Source organism: Cricetulus griseus (genome assembly GCF_003668045.3).
Source record: "Cricetulus griseus strain 17A/GY chromosome 1 unlocalized genomic scaffold, alternate assembly CriGri-PICRH-1.0 chr1_0, whole genome shotgun sequence".
Taxonomy (NCBI): Eukaryota; Metazoa; Chordata; class Mammalia; order Rodentia; family Cricetidae; genus Cricetulus; species Cricetulus griseus.
This window is the reverse complement of record NW_023276806.1, coordinates 274,539,879-274,560,104: the sequence shown is the minus strand read 5'-3', so window position 1 is coordinate 274,560,104 and position 20,226 is coordinate 274,539,879. Positions and strand designations below refer to the sequence as shown.

Genomic DNA, 20,226 nt, shown 5'->3' with positions numbered 1-20,226 from the left:
TTGTCCTTTTGGTCTTGATCCTAAGAGCCACAGTATCTGTAATAAGCATAAGCCTCTCAAGAAACCCATATTATAATCTATTTTAAACAATAAACTTGGGAATGGAGAAATGGATCTCTGCTCTTGGCAGAGGGCCTGAATTCAATTCTCAGCACCCATGTCAGGCTGCTCACAAACACCAGTAACTTCAGCTCCAGTGGATCTGAGGTATCTAAGGGTACTGCACTCATGTGTGTATACCCACACAAACACATACACAACAAGGCACAAAATTAAAAATATATAAAACAAGAAGTTGGACAAGCAAGGCAGCTAAGCCTTTTTAAAGACGTATTTATTTATCATGTATACAGTTTTCTGTCTGCATGTATTCCTAAAGGCCAAAAGGGGACCAGATCTCATTACAGATGCTCTGTGAGTCACCATGTGCTTTCTGGGAATTGAACTTCAGACCTCTGGAAGAACAGCCAGTGCTCTTAATCACTGAGTCATCTCTCCAGCCCCAACAGCTAAGCATTTAAAAGTGTGCCATGCAGGTCTAATGATCCGAGTCTGATATCCAAAACCCACATAAAAAAGCCCAAGGCTCTCAGTGGGCAGTGGTGGCACAGGCCTTTAATCCCAGCACTTGGGAGGCAGATGCAGGCAGATCTTTGTGAGTTTGAGGCCAGCCTGGTCTACAGAGTCAGTTCCAGAACAGCCAGGGCTGTTACACAGAGAAACCCTGTCTCAAACCCTCCCCTGCACCCCCTCAAAAAGCCCATAGCTCTCAGCTATAATGCCAATAGTCCTAGGGTGAGATGAGAAGTGGGGGCAAAAGTGGTAAGAAGCTTGTGAAAACAGTGCAGGGGCAAAAACAAGACTCTTCCCTCAAGATGGAAGGAGAAAACTTGACTCCCCAAAGTAGTACTCTTAATTCCATATGAACATGGTGTATATACACAGATGAAAACACATACAAATACATCATGCAAAATAATTTTTGTAATAACTTCTTTAGGGATTGGCTAGAGTAGTGGTTCTCAAACTTTCTAATGCTGTGACCCTTCAATACAGTTCCTTATGTTGTGGTGACTCCCAGCCATAAAATTATTTTCATTGCTACTTCATAACTGTAATCTTGCTCCTGTTAGAAATCATAATGTAAATATCTGTGTTTTCTGATGGTCTTAGGTGAACCCTGTGAAAGGGTCAGTTGACTCCCAAAGAGGTCTCTGCCCACATGCTGAGAACTGATGGGACAGATGTTTAACTTAACAAAGCACTGGCTCCAGCTGGATGGTAGCAGCGCACGCCTTTAGTCCCAGCACTCAGGAGGCAGAGGCAGGCAGGTCTCCCTAGTTTGAGGCCAGCCTGGTCTACAGAGTGAGTTCCAGGACAGTCAAAGATACACAGAGAAACCCTGTCTCAAAAACAATATAAAACAAAAACAAACAAACAAAACTACTGGCTCCTCTTGCAGAGGACCTGGGTTTGGTCCCAGCACCCACATGACAGCTCACAACCATCTGTAACTGAAGGGAATCTGATGCTCTCTTCTTGTGGTGATAACTTGTTTGTACAAATTAAGCGTGTCTGAAGATTAGAGGGTAGAGCTTGCCACTAGCTAACCATAGCGGTCTGGAGATCTGTACAGACAGACAGGAAGTGAGATGGCTGGGCAGAAAAAGGAATATAGGTGGGAGGAAAAGAGGAACTCGCTCTCTTTTCCACTGGGAAGCTAGTGAGGTAAAGGTAGTTTTGGTTTCCTTCTTCTTGTCTCTGATCTCTCAGCATTTTCCCCTATATCTGACTCCAGGCTTTTATTATTAAGACCAATTAGAACTCATGTTACATCTTCTGGCCTCCGTGAGCACCAGGCACACACATGGTGCACAGACATACAAGCAAAGTACCCATACATGATTAACTGTACCATTTCTCCACCCCCATTGTTATTGTTAGGATTACTTTTATTTGTACTGAGTGTGGTGGCACATACCTTTAATTCCAGTACTCAGGAGGCAGAGGCAGGCAGATCTCTGAGTTCAAGTCCAGCCTGGTCTAAAGAGCAAGTTCCAAGACCTCCAGGGCTACACAGAGAAACCCTGTCTTGAAAAAGCAAAGAAAAAAAAGAAAATAGTAGGATCATTACAAAGTTTTAAAAATACTTTGGGAAGAATGGTAAGATTGCTCAGTGGGTAGACACCTACTGCCAATAGCAATAACCTGAGTTCTATCCCCAGGACTTACACACTGGAAGGAGAGAGAACCCACCCCTTCAAGTTGGCCTCTAACCTCCACAGTCTGTTGTATTGCGCACACACACAATGTTATTTTAAACTTTTTAATACTTAGTTTTGTGTGGGTGGGGGTTGAACCTAGGCTGGCTTTGAACATGCTATGTAACCAAGAATGATCTTGAACTCCTGTTTCCACCTCTCAGATGCTGGGATGAGAGTCAATGCCATCTATGCAATGTTGGGATCAAACCCAGAGCTTTGCCCATGCCATGCAAGCACTCTACCAGCTGGGCTACAACCCCAAACACTTCTAAAATATCTTACTAAATCCATATGAGCAATTGTCATTTAAACAAGTTGAGTGAGAAGTGGCCACATCCTTTACTTAACAGATATAGATCCAGGAATATATGAGAAGACCTCCAACTCTAAGTTCTGAAAGTACTTTGTTTTTAGCAGTTCCTTTCTAGTTTTAGAAATATTTCCTAGTAAGATTTGGTCCCAGCTGGGCGGTGGTGGCACACACCTTTAATCCCAGCACTGGGGAGGCAGAGGCAGTCAGATCTCTGAGTTTGAGGCCAGCCTGGTCTACAGAGAGAGTGCCAGGATAGGATAGGCTCCAAAGCTACACAGAGAAACCCTGTCTCAAAAAAAAACAAAAAAACAAAAACAAAAACAAAAAAAACCAACTTCCCCACTAACTACACTGAGTCAGTTTTCTTTAACTATGTGACCCCTATAGGTCAACCATTCTCTAGGTCAAGCCCCACTCCCAAGAGGAGTTGGACAACACAAACTAACTTGATGGGGAAGAAGTTTGGGTGGGTAGGAAGGAGAGGGTACATATGGACATATGGGTAGAACTGGTGGAAGGGAGTGAAAATGATAAATGTTGCTATGAGGCTGGAGAGAAGGCTCAGCAGTTAAGAGCATGGGCTGCTGTTGCAGAGGACCTGAGTTCAGTTCCCAGCACCTACATGGTGACTCATAACCATTCATAACTCCAGTTCGAGGGAATCAGATGCTTCTTCTGATCCCAGTGAGCACCAGGCATTTACTTGATACATGCACAAATTTACACACAGGCAAAACACTGCTACACATAAAAATAAAATAAATCCTAAAAAAATAAGAGTCTGAAATTCTAAAGATACTAGTTTTTAAAAGTGAGCTCTGGCCAGGCGACAGTGGCATAGGCTTACTTAATCCTAGCACTCAAGACACAGAGGCAGGCAGATCTCCGAGTTCGAGTCCAGCCTGGTCTACAAAGTTAGTTCTAGGACAGTTAGGGCTGTTAACACAGAGAAACCCTGTCTCAAAAAAAAAAAAAAAAAAAAAAAAAAAAAAAAAAAAAAAAAAACTGAACTCTGTCCTACCATAGGCAAGTTCATTGTAACTTGATATAATTTATTCTCCCAAGACTGTTGACATTGTTACACTGGTTTATTCAGGAGTCTCTCACTAGGCAGCTCCACACACCCTGACTCTAGTAATGCATGCAGGAGTAACTAATGCAACACCCTCATACATCGTTACCTCGGGGAATCAATCCCACTGTCTCCTGTCATGCTATAACTCTCTGTCCCTTCAAGGCCACTGTGCTCTGGATGTGGCTCCTGAGCCAACACTTGCACATGTGAGGTGTTGAAGAGTTGCAATTTGTCTGTGAGATGCTTTTCCATTTCCTGATTTGGAGGGCTCTGTCTCCAGCCAGTTGGATTCTTTCCTGTGTCACCAAGAGAATCACGCAGGATCTCAGCCCCGCAACTGGTTTTCCTTACAGTAGAGCATTTAAGTAAACTACCACCAGTGGCTGCTGGGGCCTGGACACAGGCAGCAGTGGGCTCTCCTTCGTAACTGAAACCAAGTTGAGTCCCTGAATTTAGGCCAGGGCTGTCAGTGAGATCAGGGTTTGCGCCTTCCCCTGAATTTGCAAACAACCCAGTGGCCTTGTACCAGTGATTCCTTTTAAGTGTCAGAGGCTCAAACCTATTAGTTTTGCTATTGCATTCAGTCAGAGATCTTCCAGTCACCATTGGTCTTCCCAAACGATTCTGACCGTCTCTGCCTGCAAAGGAACACTCAGTGTGTCCAGGTAGTGTGTGAAAGGAGTCATCATCTGTCTCAGAGAAGTCATCATCCTCCAGATACAGTGAACTGCAGGCCCCATCATCCACCCCAACGTCACTCTGGTTCAAGGCTGCCTTATCCTGCTCATTGCCGGAGAGCCCCTCATTTTCCATAGTCACAATCTCTGCCTCTGGGACAAACACCTTCCAAGTTAGTTCTTCTGAGTCACCATCTTGTCTTTCCTGTGTCCTCAAATGGTTTGCCCCAGCTGGGCAATCTAAGAGGCTCAGGCTTTGGAACTGGTATATCGTCTTATCCACTGATGTACACACACAGGATACTGGTTCCAAAGAGGGGGAAGTTTGTGACGGCAGGACCCGATGCATTTCTTTGGGCCCCAAGAACATGTCACAGTCAGAATGACTTTTCCTCAAGACTTCAGGGATGACCTTGCTTTCTTCATTATACACTCCACTTCTCAACATGCCTTCCCTGAAGGAACAGCACCGAGGGTGGCTTAGCAAAACACTATGTGGAGGGTAATTTCCTAGGCCACCTCTGACGTCACAGACAGGATGGACAGGAGCCTTCATCGCATGCATGGTTTCTGCTTCCTGTTTATCAGGGCACTGTTCCACATATGGCTCTTGGGCTCCACCATCAAAGGCGCTAGAAGGACCTGAAGACCCCGCCCTCTGGAAAGACTTTTCCTCTGACCCATCCGGACTAGGTTTCAGATCCTGGCTCTTCTGTACATTGGGCCCTTTGGATACTGGGTGTCCTCGGAAATGCATGCCCTGGAAAGGATTGCTGATCTGTTTTTTATAAATCAATTGGGAACCTAGTACAGCTGGATTCCCACCATGCAACTGCTGAATTTCTTCACTGGGGCTGCTCATTTTGGGAGCAGGCTGGGCTGCAGGGATCTTGGGGTGCTTTTCCAGTCCAATGCTTCCCGGCTCAAGCTCATTCCCCTGGCTCCATGCTTTGTGTCTATCCCTATGAGAACAGCCCCGCCTGTGAGGCTTGGGACACCGGCCCTGCCTTTTCCGAATTCCCTCTTTAGAAGAACACTTCTGCCTGGTTGTCAGTACATCAGTGGAAGTACCCTGGCTATTATATTTTTTCTGTTCTTCGTATTTTTGCATTAGGACTGTGTGTTTGATTAAGTTGTCAACAGTCAGCACAGGGTTAATTCTTTTGATTATTGCATGTTCCACATCTCGGGGGATGTTGTTGGAGCCATCTTCATCTCGGACGGGCCACTCTTCGGGCGGGAACTGAGCAGAAAAACTGTGATACTCTGTTTTCAGCTTCTCTTTTCTAGATAAGCTGCGCCATAAGAAACCGAAACCAAACTTTTTGCCTTTGTCTTTGGTGTATGGTAATGGTTTGGGGCTCACACAGATGTGGGTGTCTTCAGGTGCTGAAACAATGTGGTTCCTAGTCAAAGGCATGGGTTCAAGACCTTCCTGGTTTTTTCTAGTCTCCTCTGCATCAGCCAGTGGGTCCTTAGTGTCCTGCATGCTTGTATCAAGGAAACACTGACATGATGGGCAGTGGGAGACAGGGACCCAATTTTCCTGGACCAGTTCTGCACAGCAGTCCACGCTCACCAGATAGGTCACAGAAGTGGGTGCAGAGCACCCTTCTTCTGGTCGGAGGGCACTTGTATTTCCCTGTATGGGTGTATTTGTGATGAAGTAAGTGTTTGGTGTAACTATGAAGTAGCCCTCTCCAGTGTGGTAGATCTTCCTCTCCTGAATTAGAGCCCCCAGTGTGCTGTAGAGAATGTCTGGGGATGGAACCGCAATACCTTAAAAAACAAACAAAAACAAAAAAAAACACTGAAATCAGAAATTCAGGATGGCCATTTATTTGCTTAGCAGACTTGAACCTGATTGTATGATTACATACATGCAAATGGAATGTTAGCTGGTCAGACAGCTGGATGAACAATGGTGCTTATATGCAGGCCTGGCAACCTGAGTTTGATCCTTGATCCTACAAAATGGCAGGACAGAGAACAATTCCCAAGAGTTGTTCTGTGGCCTCCAAATATGGGCTGTGAAACATCCATGCCTGAATGTGGACAACCTGCGTGTGTGTGTACACACACACACAACACACACACACACACACACAACACACACATACACACACGCACACAACACACTTACACACATATACACACACACATACACACACACCACACACACACACACACACACACCACACACCACACACACACAGACACACACAGACACACACACACACACACACACACACACACACACAACACACACACACACACACACACACACACACACACACACACACACACACACACACACACACACACACACAACACACACACACACACAACACACACACACACACACACACACACACACACACACACGCGCGCGCGCGCAATGTTGATGTCGGGCTTTTCTTGACAGTATTTTTTTTCTATACTGGTAATGGAGACCAGGGCTTTGTGCATGCTAGGCAAACATACCATCAGTGAGCTATATCCCCGGGCCTCTTTTTACTTTTTATTTTGAGATAGGGTCTTATTAAGCTGCCTAGGATGGCTCTGAACTTTCAATCCTGCCTCAGTCCAGCAACTAGCTGAGACTGCATGCCTGTACCACTGAGCTGGGTAACTCAGTGTTATGACAAAAGATTGTATAGAAAAAGGAGGAAAGAAGGACACCACACCCTTTACTTACACGCTAAGCGTGTTTACATACAGAAACTAAACACATTCAAATGAATACAAGTGGTGAACACTGGTTACCTGGGTAAAGTTTCACCAAGTGCTCCAAGAGTGATTCTTGTGTCACAGCCACCTGACCTGCATTCATATCAGCTATAGTGCAGCAAAGAACTTCAGCCAAGGGCACAAACTGACACTGGGCTATGGGACTCATTTGCACTGGGAAGACGTCACCTGAATTGGAGGTCAAAAACAGCATAGATGATAAATCTGCTATGAACCCCTGGGAATTAGTAAAGGGAGAACAGTTTCAAAGACTGACTAGATGACAAACCTGCCCAGACTCTGCTAACATAGCACATGTGACAGTAGAAACTGTAGAAGACAAAGGTTTACATCATGGTCTCTCTATGATGTGCTGTTGCCGGAGGTCAGACATGCTATCCAGAAGTTCACATTTTTAAAAGCATATTTCCATATCATTTGGGAAGCCATGGTACAAAGTACAGCATCATTTGCAGCTCAGGTATAGATAAACTACACTTGTTACTACAGTTTACAGACAAGGTATCAGCCAGTGAATGACTAGTGTGTATGGAATCTGGTGCACCAAAGATAACCATAAACAAATGGGGATGAGACTCACTTGTAAAGAGCTAGTTTAGCATGCAAAAGACCCTGGGTTCAACCTTCAATATGGCATAAAGAGCCTGGTGGTACATGCCTGTAATCCTAGCACTTGAGAATCAGAAGTTCAAGGTCACCTTTGGCTACATAATGAGTTTGAGGCCAGCTTGGTCTTCCTGAGACTTAGTCTTAAAAACAGAAGTGGCTATAGCTCAGTGGTAGGGCACTTGCCTAGCGTGTTCATCTTCTTAGGGTAGGCCTTGGATTCATCTTGAGGTACCTCAACATACACTAAGAATAAACTAATGTATCATCTATAATCCGACGTGTCGGGAATGGTGGCAAATTCATAAATTTGCCATAAGGATCATAAATTCAAGGTCATCTTTGGCTACATAGTAAGTTTGAGATAAGGGTTGACCACATGAGACCTTTTCTAAAGTAAAATAATGAAAACAACAGAAACAAAACTACCATACTAGAAATAATTTCCTCTTTAAAATCCACATGCCTTGCCGGGCAGTAGTGGCACTTGCCTTTAATCCCAGCACTTGGGAAGGAGAGGCAGGCAGATCTCTGTGAGTTCAAGACAAGCCTGGTCTACAAGAGCTAGTTCCAGGACAGCCTCCAAAGCTACAGAGAAACCCTGTCTCGAAAAACAAAAACAAAAACAAAAAACCACATGCCTCTATAGGAAACATGCTAGAGAGAACATTCTAAATTGCTTTACTCTCCTCTAAGGTCCTCCTCCTACAATGTGTGTCCAGTCTTCTGACACTAAAATACAAAGTTCTCATCTGCAAGTTTCTCATGCTCAGGACTCCCACAAGTGAGTTATAACAACAAAAACTCATATTTTCAGTAAGTTTCTGACTTTGTGCTGGGGCCTCATTCACAGCCCCTGCCCCTCCAGACAGCCCACTAGACAAAGCCTGAAATTTTTCCCAGGACAATCACCTCACAGCTGTTGCTAAGATACATGCTGCAGGTGCATAAGACAAGCTTTCTGTGTGCAGGAAAGTGAAGTGAAGCCTAACCTGGGGACTTTTGTGACGGACATCAGGAAGGCTGACAAGCTACAGCAACGGTCTGTTTCATTTACTATTGTACTCTTTGGGTTTCTGCAATGCAACATGAACTTTCTATGCAGAAGATCCCACTCAGACGCAATCAGACTTCACAGTTGCAGAAAAACTCCCACTGAAGGGGAATTAAGCAGTACCTTTAAGAACAGGCCAGGTAATGGCACATGCCTTTAATCCCAGCACTCAGGAGGCAGAAGCAGGTAGATCTCTGTGAGTTTGAAGCCAGCCTGGTCTACAGGGCAAATTCCAGGACAGGCTCCAAAAGCTACAGAGAAACGCTGTCTCTGGAAAAAAAAAAAAAAAAAAAAAAAAAAAAAAAAAAAGCCTGCTTGGGACCTTTCACCCCAGAGCTCATCAAAGCATTGGATTAAAGAGACACTGTAGGCAAGAGAGTCACCGCAGTGTTCCTCTGTTAACAGTTTGGAAGCCATGGTACAAAATACAGCATCATTTGCAGCCCGAGTATAGATAAACTACACTTGTTACTACAGTTTACAGACAAGGTTATCAACCAGTGAATGACTAGTGTATATGGAGTTTGGTGCACCAAAGATAACCATAAACAGATGGGGAAGAAACTCAGTTTGTAAAGAGCTTGTTTAGCATGCAAAAGACCCTGGGTTCAACCTTCAATATGGCATAAAGGGCCTGGTATTCCTGGGTGCTTCAGAAGTGGAAAAAGTGGTTGGGCTGAAAGACAAATATCAAAGTAGAATGATATAGATGAGGCCATTTGTGTCTGATATATTTTCTATAATCCATTGATAGATGAATAGACAGACACAGACAGACAGATGACAAACTGGAAAGTATTTTTTTAAAATGTTTTTAAAGACAGGGTCTCAACTTTATGTATCACTGGTTGGCCTGGAACTCACTATGAGACCAGGCTGGCCTAGAACTCAGAGATCGATCCACCTGTCTTTGCCTCCTAAGTGCTGGAGGCAAAGATGTGATGGTACATCACCACTACAATCATTTTTTTAAATCCCTTGTTGTATTGCAAAGGGATTTGGTTGGTTTATTTATTTGCTTTCGATTTTTATGTTATAATGAAAGCAAAGAACAAGTTTTTAAAAATCACATCTCAAAGTTTACTTTGAGGGGAAATGAGACCCTGTAAGGCTAAGTGCATCTATCCCACATGGATGCTAACCAGCAGGTGATAGGAGTCAGCTCTTCACTTGCCAAGGCTGACAGCATCAAGTTCCCAAGATCCTTTGAGATGACAATCTGATTAGACTCCAGGCAGTGGTGGCCACGCCTTTTATCCCAACACCTGGGAGGCAGAGGCTGGTGTTTGTGAATTCAAGGCTACCTTGGTCTACAGAGTAAGTTCCAGGACAGCCAGGGCAACACAGAGAAACCCTGTCTTAGGGAAAAACAAACAAATGCTGACTAAAATCAGCCTACTGGGGGATGGCTTTAGACCAGTGGTTCTCAATCTGTGGGTTGAGACCCCTTTCGGGAGGAGAGGGTCAAGGGACCCTTTCACTGGGGTTGCGTATCAGATATCCTGTATATCAGCTATTTATAGTACGATTCATAACAGTAGCAAGATTATAGTTATGAAGTAGCAACAAAAATAATCTTATGGTTGGGGGTTACCACAACATGAGGAACCGTATTAAAGGGTGGCAGCATTAGGAGGGTTGAGAACCACTCACTGTTTTAGACTAAGGCCATCAGTCCTTGCCCCCTTCCTGGTGCCTAATGCCTTTGAAAACCCCAGGCCTGTTATGTGGGAGTACGACTTGCTCTTGTGGGTGACAGCAGCTTAACAGGCCATCACAAAGCGCTGGAGTGGTGGCAGTTGTTACTCTTTGTTGTTAAGATTTATTTAATATGTATACAGTGTTCTGCCTGCATGCCAGAAGAGGGCACCAAATCTCATTAAGGATGGTTGTGAACCACCATGTGGTTGCCAGGAATTGAACTCAGGACCTGTGGAAGAGCAGCTAGGGCTCTTAACCTCTGAGCCATCTCTCCAGTCTGGCACTGTTACTCTTGCAAAAGACCAGAATTTCAGGATCCAATGCCTTATGATTTCTGTGGGCTCTGGGCACTCACAGGGTGTACATACATACACATGCAGGCAAAACATTCATACACATACATCTCAAAAAACTAAACAATAAAAACAGTTCAATGCAAGATAAGATCTCACCAAAGGGGGAAAGCAGAGGTTCTTTTGGGGAGGACATAAAGCCCCATCCCCATAAACCTCAGGTGGAAGCCATCAGGAAAAATGCAAGAACTAACATAGTCCTCAGCAACATTCCCATGACCTCATCATAAAAGTAATATTAAAAGATCCTAAGATTCAGGGACCGGAGACATGGCTCAGTGGTTAAGAGCACTGGCTGCATTTCCAGAGGACCAACTCTCAGCATCCACTTGGAGGCTCACAACCATGTGTAACTTCAGCTCCAAGGGATCAGACTCCTAGGAGTCACTTAAGAGGTGAGGCAGGTAGATCACTGAGTTCAAGGCCAACCAGGACAGCCAGGGCTGTGACACAGAGAAACCATGTCTCCAAAAAAACCAAAACCAAACCAAACCACACACACACACACACACACACACACACACACACACACACACACACACACAATAAAACCTAGGGGCTGGAGAGCTGGCTCTGCAATTAAGAATGCTTGCTGCTGCTTTTCAGGAAGACCCAACACCCACACCGTGTCTTACAACTTTTACAAGGGATCTAACACCCTTTTTTAACCTAACCTCCCAGGGCATTCGCTACATAGTCAAGTGCACACAATCCACATACAACACACACACACAAAATATGCATAATTAAAGTAATTTTAAAAAATTAACTCAAGGGGCTGGAGAGATGGCTTAGCAGTTTAAAGGGCACTGGCTGCTGTTCCAGAGGACCCAGGTTCAATTTCCAGCACCCACATGGTGACTTAGAACCACCTGTTATTCCAATCTCAGGGTTTCTGACACTCTCTTCTGGCATACACATGGCATACATACATACATTTGAGCCCTCATGCATATGAAATAAGTAAATTTAAAAAAATTTAAATGAACTCAAAATGAATCAAAGACCTTAAGAGAAAACCCAAACTTGCACTATTCCTCCTACCTGTGTCTCTGGAGTGCTGGGCCCATGCAAATGGGCCACCAGTGCCCAACTTGTTTTGTTTTAATCTGAAGTATTTCAACTTGATTTTTGAGGTTCAGGTGACTGTGCTGGCAAATAAACAGAAGGAAAGGTTCTGGAGAATTTGGAGGGCACTCACACCCAAACTTTTGTTTCATACGTATAAGAACTTGTCATAGCATTAAAATCCATGTAACACTAATCCTAATATTTCATGTTAAAAAATGCAAACGTCCCTCAAGAACATGTAGACCCTACACAGGTGTGCTTATGTAGAACACGGTGCTAGGCAATCTGCCAAGAATCCATGCATTATTGACATTCAGATGCTTTAACTGAATCACTGGACCTCAGCTAATTACCCAGATTGGGGAAATCCGAGACCATCTCTTTGGGGCCTGGTATTGAATCCTACTGTGGGAAAGGCCTCTTCAAGAGCATTAGAGATGACAGCACAGCGCAGACAAAACCAGCCTGCAGATAGTCGGGTTTAATAAACGAGGATGTTGGACTCAGAGTAACACAAGAAGAGCCCCTGATTTCCAGCTGCTCTTTTATCTGCCACATCTTTTTTTAACCTTAAAATTAATCCTGACCTGGTTTTAAAAAGAAAGAACCAAACCAGTCTTTTGTAACAACATGCTCCTCATTGGAAATAACAGACTGTGTACAAAGTTCAGTGGCTTTGAATGATCAGGTCTGCTGTGTTACAGCTTCAAATAGGTTCAGGGAAAAAAATCAGAATGGAAATAAGATCAAGAAAGCCTTCAGTCGCACATAGCCAAGCCCTCTCCCTGTCTTCCTTTCAGCTGCGTTGTCCTCTGACTCTTTATATTCATGTGTGGTACATGCATGCCCACACATATACACACATACATGCACATATGTAACTTTAAAAATAAAATACAGTCTCAAAAAATACTGTTGATAGCCCGGCAATAGTGGCATATGCCTTTAATCCCAGCACTCGGGAGGCAGAGGAAGGCAGATCTCTGTTTGAGGCCAGCCTGGTCTACAGAGCTAATTCCAGGACAGCCAGGGCTACACAGAGAAACCCTGTCTTGAAAAACAAAACAAAACAAAACAAAATATTGAAAATAACTATGGAAGATAAGCTAGTGCCAAGTTGTTGAGTAAGAAACAAAATTTCCATATAACTTTTTATTAAATGCTGTCTTCCCTATCTGTCTAGTCCTCACATTTTAATCAGCCCCAACTGAAGGGTTGGGTGTGAAACACTCCAATTTCAGGGTTCTAATCTGAGTCTGTTGTGTGGCCCCAAATGACCACAGATCTTCTCTGGTCTATTCCCTTACTTGTATGTGTGGGACTGAGATAGATCAGCACTTTTCAAACTGTTTTGTAGAACATTCATTTCATGAAGCACTCTGCAAGGGGCCGGGAGGGATGGCTCAGCAGTTACGAGCACTGGCTGTTCTCCCAGGGGAGCTGGGTTTTTTTATTCTTTGCAAAGATGAAGTACAGAGGACCAGTTAGATTCTCAGCACCCACATGGCTGCTCACTACCATTTGTAACTAAAGTTTCAAGGGATCTGATGTCCTCTTCTGACATCTGAACACACCGAATGCACATAGTACAGAGATATACAGCAGGCAAAATATCCATACGCATAAAAAAAAAAAAAACATTAAGGGGATAGAGAGATGACTCAGCAGTTAAGAGCACTGACGTTCTTCCAGAGGACCTGGGTTCAATTCCCAGCACCCACATGGCAGCTCACAACTGTCTGTATTGCCAGTTCCAATACACATTATAACATTTTAAAGAAGGTTAAATTTTTTTTGAGAGAGTCTCTATGTGGCCCTGGATGCCTTGGAACTCACTATGTAGACTAAGCTGGCTCAGAGGTCCTGCCTCTGGCCTCCCGAGTGCTGAGATTAAAGGTGTGCACTATCACGCCTACCAGGCTAAGAAAAAAGGTCCTGGGCCAGAAAGATGGGCTCAGTGGGTAAAGGCAGTTACTGCTCAAATGCATCGGATGAGTTCAATGCGCCCACCCTGAATTTCCACATAAAGGTGGAAGCAGAGACCTGACTGCACAAAGTTGTCCTCTGACCTCCATGGTGTGCACCCTTCCCTCCCAATAACATTAAGAAAAGGAAAACAGAGTCCAATGGCCAAATGTTTGAAAAGATGCTGCTTGGAGCCTCAATGACATGGCTAAAGGGCATCTGTAAAGAATGGACTGGATGACTTAGTTTACCAGCTCCTAGCCCTAAGGAGAGCAGTGGTCCGCGTCAATCGTAACCCAAGGGGGAGGGTTTAGGTTTCCTTTTTTTGTAAGTCAATAAGCAGCTGCAACCTCCTTCAATTACACTGTCTGTCTGTGATCCTGTGCTTCTTTCCTTAAGCCTAGTCCCTGTTTTATTTATGCTGTCATTTAAAGCTAACTTACATGATGCGTATCTGAATATTCCTGGATCCTAGCATCTGGGAATACATTCTTCATGTACATATTTGAGGTACAGGGAGTAGCCACTATAGTGCAGCATCCGCATCAGTGCACCATACCACTCCTTATCCAACAGGTATTTATTGAGTATCTATTATATGCCAGTTGTCTAGGAACTACAGCAAATGGGGACACAGTACTTGCCCTCAAGGGGCTTTGGTTATAGTGAGGAACAGTGGGGAAGAGGCAAATACAACTAACTCAGTGTTTTTTCAAGAAATTTGGAGATGCCCAAGCAGGACTAGCATGAATGAAAAAGAATCAGACACATTGCTGTGGGGTCTTAGGTACTAATGGCGGCACGGGAAAGCAGGAGCAGTCCCAGTATGTTTTAAGCAGTCAGGGCCTGACATCCTTCACTTCATTTCCTGGGTGTCCTCACTGCTGATTCACCTCAACTGTTCAACAAGGGAACAGTAGTAGCTGCTCAAAGGCACTAACTCCCCAGGCCAGCACTTGACAGGACTGCGGACACATGTCAGTTCTTCATCAATACTAGACTCTTTACCTCTTCTTCCCCAGCTAAAGACATTATACCTGCTCAGCCACGGCATCACTAGCAACCTGGGTTTTTTTTTTTTTTTTTTTTTTTTTTTCTTGAAGCCTATTACTTAGGCACAAAAGTGAGATTCCCGACCACTTCGAACTTTTTCCAGTTCCCATAGCCTTTTGACTAGACAGCAATACTGACAATGACCCTCTTTGCCTGCAAGGAAAGATGTTGGGCAGGGCAAGCTGCACTTCATGTATGAGAGATCTCCTTATTTGATTGGTCCATTCAATACATCCCCAAGCCCCCAATCACTGTTGCTCTATGGTGTGGCAGCAGGAAAGATCTGTACTCCATCTCTAGCTTCACCTAAAACTTGCACATACGTGACATGACTTTGGCCAAGGAGATTTTAAAAGACTCTTACATCCTTCATTTTTTTTCTTCCTGCTTGGATTTTTGTTTTGTTTTCAGGCAGGGTCTCATGTAGCCCAGGATGGCCTTGAACCCCTGATCTTCCTGCCTCTGCCTCCTGAGTGCTATGATTACAGGTGTGCACCACACCTTCCCCTTGCACCTTAGCTAGATGCAGCTATCTAATGACCAGGAGAAAATAAACTTGAAGGTCAAAAAGGCTCTCCCCCAAGAAGGCAAAGCAGAGAGCAGACAGGACCGCTTTGTTTGTAAAGCCATTTTTTCAGCTATCTAAAATTCTACAACAAAACTCTTTTTTAACCCAAATCTTCCCACTCAAGGAGGACAAATGACGTGAGTTGCCTCTTCATGGTTTCTGCTGTAAGCAGTGTGTGCCAAGGGCTTGACATCACAAGGTACATTAGCCCCTTCCCAAGAATGCCACATAGTCGACTGTCTACAGAAGTGGTCCTAGGCTATTTGTGTCCAAGCTGAGCTACAAAAGCTATGAGAGGCAGAAGATGCACCTTTAACTAGCATTGCAAGTTTTTAGGTATTGATGAAAATCTATCTTAGAGCTTTCGGGGTACACTCTCCGGGGAGGGGATCCTTACCACATGTGGAAATCATGGGAAATGAGTGTCTAGAGTGACAGTCCTGAGAGGTAATCGGTGTTCTACCCTGGGAAAATAGAGACAAATAACTGTAAACTCCACCTTTTAGGAGTTAATCCTTGATATTTGTCAAAGGAAGTTGCCTTGGTCCTGAATGAGCCTGGGTCCTCCATGACTCCCCAAGTCTCTGCGGATGGGTTTGCCTGGAAGCAGGTTATGCTCAGTGGTGAGAACTTCTGCTGCAATGAGGCCTTGGGCTCTGTGGTTAAAGGAGCTGGGGAAGGCTGCACTTTGTTTCATGAGATAAACACAACGCTGCCTCTTCCACCAGATTCTACACACACAGGGTTCACCAAAAGCCTTGCAGAAAGCATCTTGCCTTCTCCATGTGGTCACTCAGGACAATAAAGAATCCAGGGAGGCCTGTCCCTGGCCACCCATGCCCGAAACCCTTCTGCGGGGCAGCTCCACCTGCTGGCCATCTTCTTTCCTGGCATCATCACCATGGCGGTTCAATGTGGAAGGCACCACTGGGTTTTGTGTCAATGGTCACATATTGTCCAGACTGTCTGCCCAGCTTCAGCTGCTTTCAAGCTGATAACGGACTCTTTTGGCCTCTAAAATACTAACTTTTAAAAGATAAAAGCCAAGCCAGACATAGTGGTGTAGCACTTGGGAGGCAGAGGCAAGCAGATCTCTGTGAAGTCAAGGTCAGCCTGGTCTACAGAGCTAGTTCCAGAGCAGCCAAGGCTACCCAGAGAAACCCTGACTCGAAAAATAAGCCTAACTAAATAAAGCCACTCTGGGAAAACAATTCCCCTGACTGTAATCTCACTGAGAAGTATTGCTACACCATTAAAACTTAAAGACCAGGCCTGGGGATGGCTCAGTGGTTAAAAGCACTGGCTGCTCTTGCAGAGACCCTGGTTCACTTCCTAGTACGTGTCAGCTCACGGCCATCTGTAAATCAAATCCCAAGGGATCCAGTACCCTCTTTTGGCCCTCAGCTCTGTGCACACCTGGTGTACAGACATACATGCAGGCAAAACAGCCATCCACATCAAAGAGTGAAATTTTAAAGATTTATTTACTTATATGAGTCAATGCTGTGTCCTCAGCTTGCCAAACAGAGTCTGAGGGGTTAGACCCTCTCCTGGGGTTATCATGTCTGGAACAGACTGGAGGTCCTAGTCGGTTAGACCAAATACCTCCTTGACTCCATCAGAGTTTTGCCCTGACATCCCCTTCCTTTTCAATGGCGGGTTGCTGTGTTGCCTCCCTTCTCTCTGTTGGAGAGGGTAGACAGTGGTTCCTTGTTAGACTTATAATCTCCAAAGATGCTATCCATCTTCCTCTTTCTCTTCTTAGCGGCTTTATTTAAGTGTGGAAAATTCGGAGGAGTAATGGCCTCATGGCCTTCCAAGAGCCTGACCTGCGCTCCTCTCTAGATGATGCCTGCCTCAGAGTAATCCATTAAAGAGACTCTTGCTAAGAACTTCTCACATGACTTGAAGGGCCATCAAGATGACGAAGTTTTTGTGTCCAAATGTTAACATTTTAAAGACACAAAAGTACAGTTTTTCAAGACTGCAGGATCGATCTCTCTCTCTCTCTCCTCTCTCTCTCTCTCTCTCTCTCTCTCTCTCTCTTTCTCTCCCTCTCTCTTTCTCTCCCTCTGTTGGTGTTTTGAGACAGGGTTTCTCTGTGTAGCTCTGGCTGTCCTGGGACTCACTTTGCAGATCAGGCTGTCCTCGAACTCACAGAAAACTGCAGGTTCTCTTGAGCACAGACTAAGTCATTTCGTGCTCCATCTTAATCTAAGCAGATGTACGGAGAACACCCCACCTATCTGACATCCCTGTCCCTCTGGGAGGAAAGTGGTACTCATTTGCTCAGCTTCTTCAACACACTTTAGCCTGTTCCATCAAGGTCACTGCATGAAAAACATCACTTGGTGAGAAATGTGAAAAGGGACCAGTGTAGGTCCTAAGAGCTGACCTACTAAGCCCTTTAAATGACTACACCTCTGCCCTGGGGGCAGCCAGAGGTTCCTGGCATGAACCATCAACAGCTACCTGACCTCTTCCTTGGCCTTGCTCACACAGGGCTCCCTAACTCCCCTTCAGAATAAATTCATTCTTTCTGCCTTTCTTGGTGATTTTGGCTCAGAGGAGTAGTTCAACGTCTTTTAAAAGTCCTCTTGCTTCCTACCTCATTACTTCTCTTAGTCCCCCCTTTCTTCTATTGTGGCTATACTTCCCAATGAACTAGCCCCTCCCCCAGGGCTTTATAGTTATAGTCCCTCTCTGACATCATCTGCCCTGTGTCTGGGTTCCTCCTTCCTTCCTCAGGCCTTAGCCTGGCAGCCTAAGACAGGCACAGCAGCCCTATCTGAGCAGACCTAAGCCAGAGCAGCATGAATGCAGGGTCATGACTCTCGATTCCTTCAATACAGCCCAACAGCACATTTGGTATTAAGAGCCTGCTGTTTGAAGAGTTGTGCTTTCTAGAATCCTCCAGAGGACACAGAACCCTCGGCTTGTTTTACAACCTCTAGTGAGATTTCCAAACCCCATTTACATTTCAAGGGAAAGCAAACCTTGGGGCATTAGGACCACCAAAGCAGACGTGGCTCCTGGAGAGATGCGCTTATATTCCAAAAGGTTAGAGAGAGAAGGTGGGGCTTTTCCACCCTGTCTCCAAAAAGCAAAGGTTTTTCCCTCCCTCCTTTAGAACTGTAAGCAGTGGCCTCTTTTTCCTGCATGTATTCAGAGGAAATCCATTTTCTCCATTCCTCCCCATGGGCCTGACTGCTCATACCAGACAATTTTCTATCTGGGTTTTAGCCCCAGAGTCATGCCCTAGGGCAAAGGAGGGTCTACTCAAGTATGATTACTTACATACTATTTTATCTCACTCCATAAACCATAAGAAGCTTATCCCTGATCCAAAATGTCTTGTGTGCATGTTCAGATCAAAAGGAACAATGGTGGATCATAAAAACCCAAGTTGTAGAGCGGAGAGTGTGGGATCTTTTGTCAAGTGGTTTAAGAGAAAAGAGACTGAGCCCAGTGGGCTGCTTAGGAGACCTAGATAGCACTCATCAGAAGTGGTATGACCCTGCAGAAAGGAGGGCCTCTAAACCTCCCAACACTGATTTTCCCTTTTGGTGGGTGGCAAAGAGACCCCAAAATCCTTCAAGGCTGGCTTCAGGTGGCACAAGAGTGTTGTTCTCTCCCAGAGTGGAGAGGGAACCAAGACTAACTAGTAGCCGAAGCTTAGAGTGGGGACAAGATTGCAGAACCGAGATGCTAAGCCCCTCAGGGACTCACTACCTTATAGCAGCCTCCTTGCCCCCCTGTGCTCCTTCATTCCTTTTCTGCCCTGGCTAATTACACCTCCCATCCCACCCCCATGTCAAGAGAAGCCTGCCAGTCCCTTCCATAAGGTAACCAGGAGTGTGGAGGGGTGCCACTGTATTGTTGATTGACACTGTTGATTGACAAGTCTGTGCAGAAAGGGGACTAGAAATCACTGGGCATGCCAGGCATTGGTAGCACACGCCTTTAATCCCAGCACTAGGGAGGCAGAGGCAGGCAGATCTCTATGAGTTCAAGACCAACCTGGTCTACAAGAGCTACTTCCAGGACAGCCTCCAAAGCCACAAAGAAACCCTGTCTTGAAAAACCAAAAAAAGAAAAAAGAAAAGAAATCACCAGGCAAATGAAATTGAAGAATATATAGAGAAGCCTCCGAGAGCATCAGAATGGGATAGGGAGTGGGGTGGGTTCTAAGGAGCCACCCTATGTCCCATCCCAGACACTGTCCTTTAGTTGGCATTCATTAGCAAGAAGGAAAGTTTCCCCTCACAGCTGAGACCTGATTGATCCCTCTAAATATTGAATTTAACTGTTAGGGGTTTTGTGCAGAACTTCAGAGTGGCAAAGTGAAGTTCAGTTCTCTCTGTGTGTGCCCCCCCCACACACACATACAGGGTTTCAACCATGCTAGCCTAGAATTCATAGTCTTGAGTGCTGCGATCAAAAGGACGTACTGCCACACCCTTCTTTACAACTGCTTTGCATTTTTCTCCGTGTCCCTGTGTCTGCATTTTAACAACACACAACAGCATCGATTTTGGCATCTTGTTACTTCTCATAAGGGCTAGGAAGGGGCTTCTAATTCAGGAAATCAGAGAGGATGATTTCAGTGGCTGCAAGTGCCCTTGCTTTCACTGCCCTGGCATGACAAGGACACCTCTTGAGCCTGGAGCTTCCAGCAGTGAGGAAACTGCTGGTTTCTTACCCATGCAGATGGGGCCTCAAATGTAGGATTTTAGACTACAGAATACATTTGACTTAAGAGTTTGGTATTTCTG

The 20,226-nt window shown here is 45.0% G+C and overlaps 1 protein-coding gene across 2 annotated transcripts in view; it reads right to left on the bottom strand.

Annotated features, from left to right (window-relative positions):
* Nucleotides 1-20,226, bottom strand: part of Stox1 (storkhead box 1) — a 47,893-nt gene that overhangs the window by 898 nt on the left and 26,769 nt on the right. Inside the window, exons 2-3 of one of the 2 annotated variants that reach the window (XM_027388242.2) lie at nucleotides 7,096-7,248; nucleotides 3,759-6,108 (exon numbers count right to left, since the gene is read on the bottom strand). In XM_027388242.2, coding sequence (XP_027244043.1) covers nucleotides 3,759-6,108; nucleotides 7,096-7,248 — 2,503 coding nt within the window. The remainder of the gene's footprint in view (nucleotides 1-3,758; nucleotides 6,109-7,095; nucleotides 7,249-20,226) is intronic. The other variant, XM_035450453.1, reaches the window with a different exon arrangement.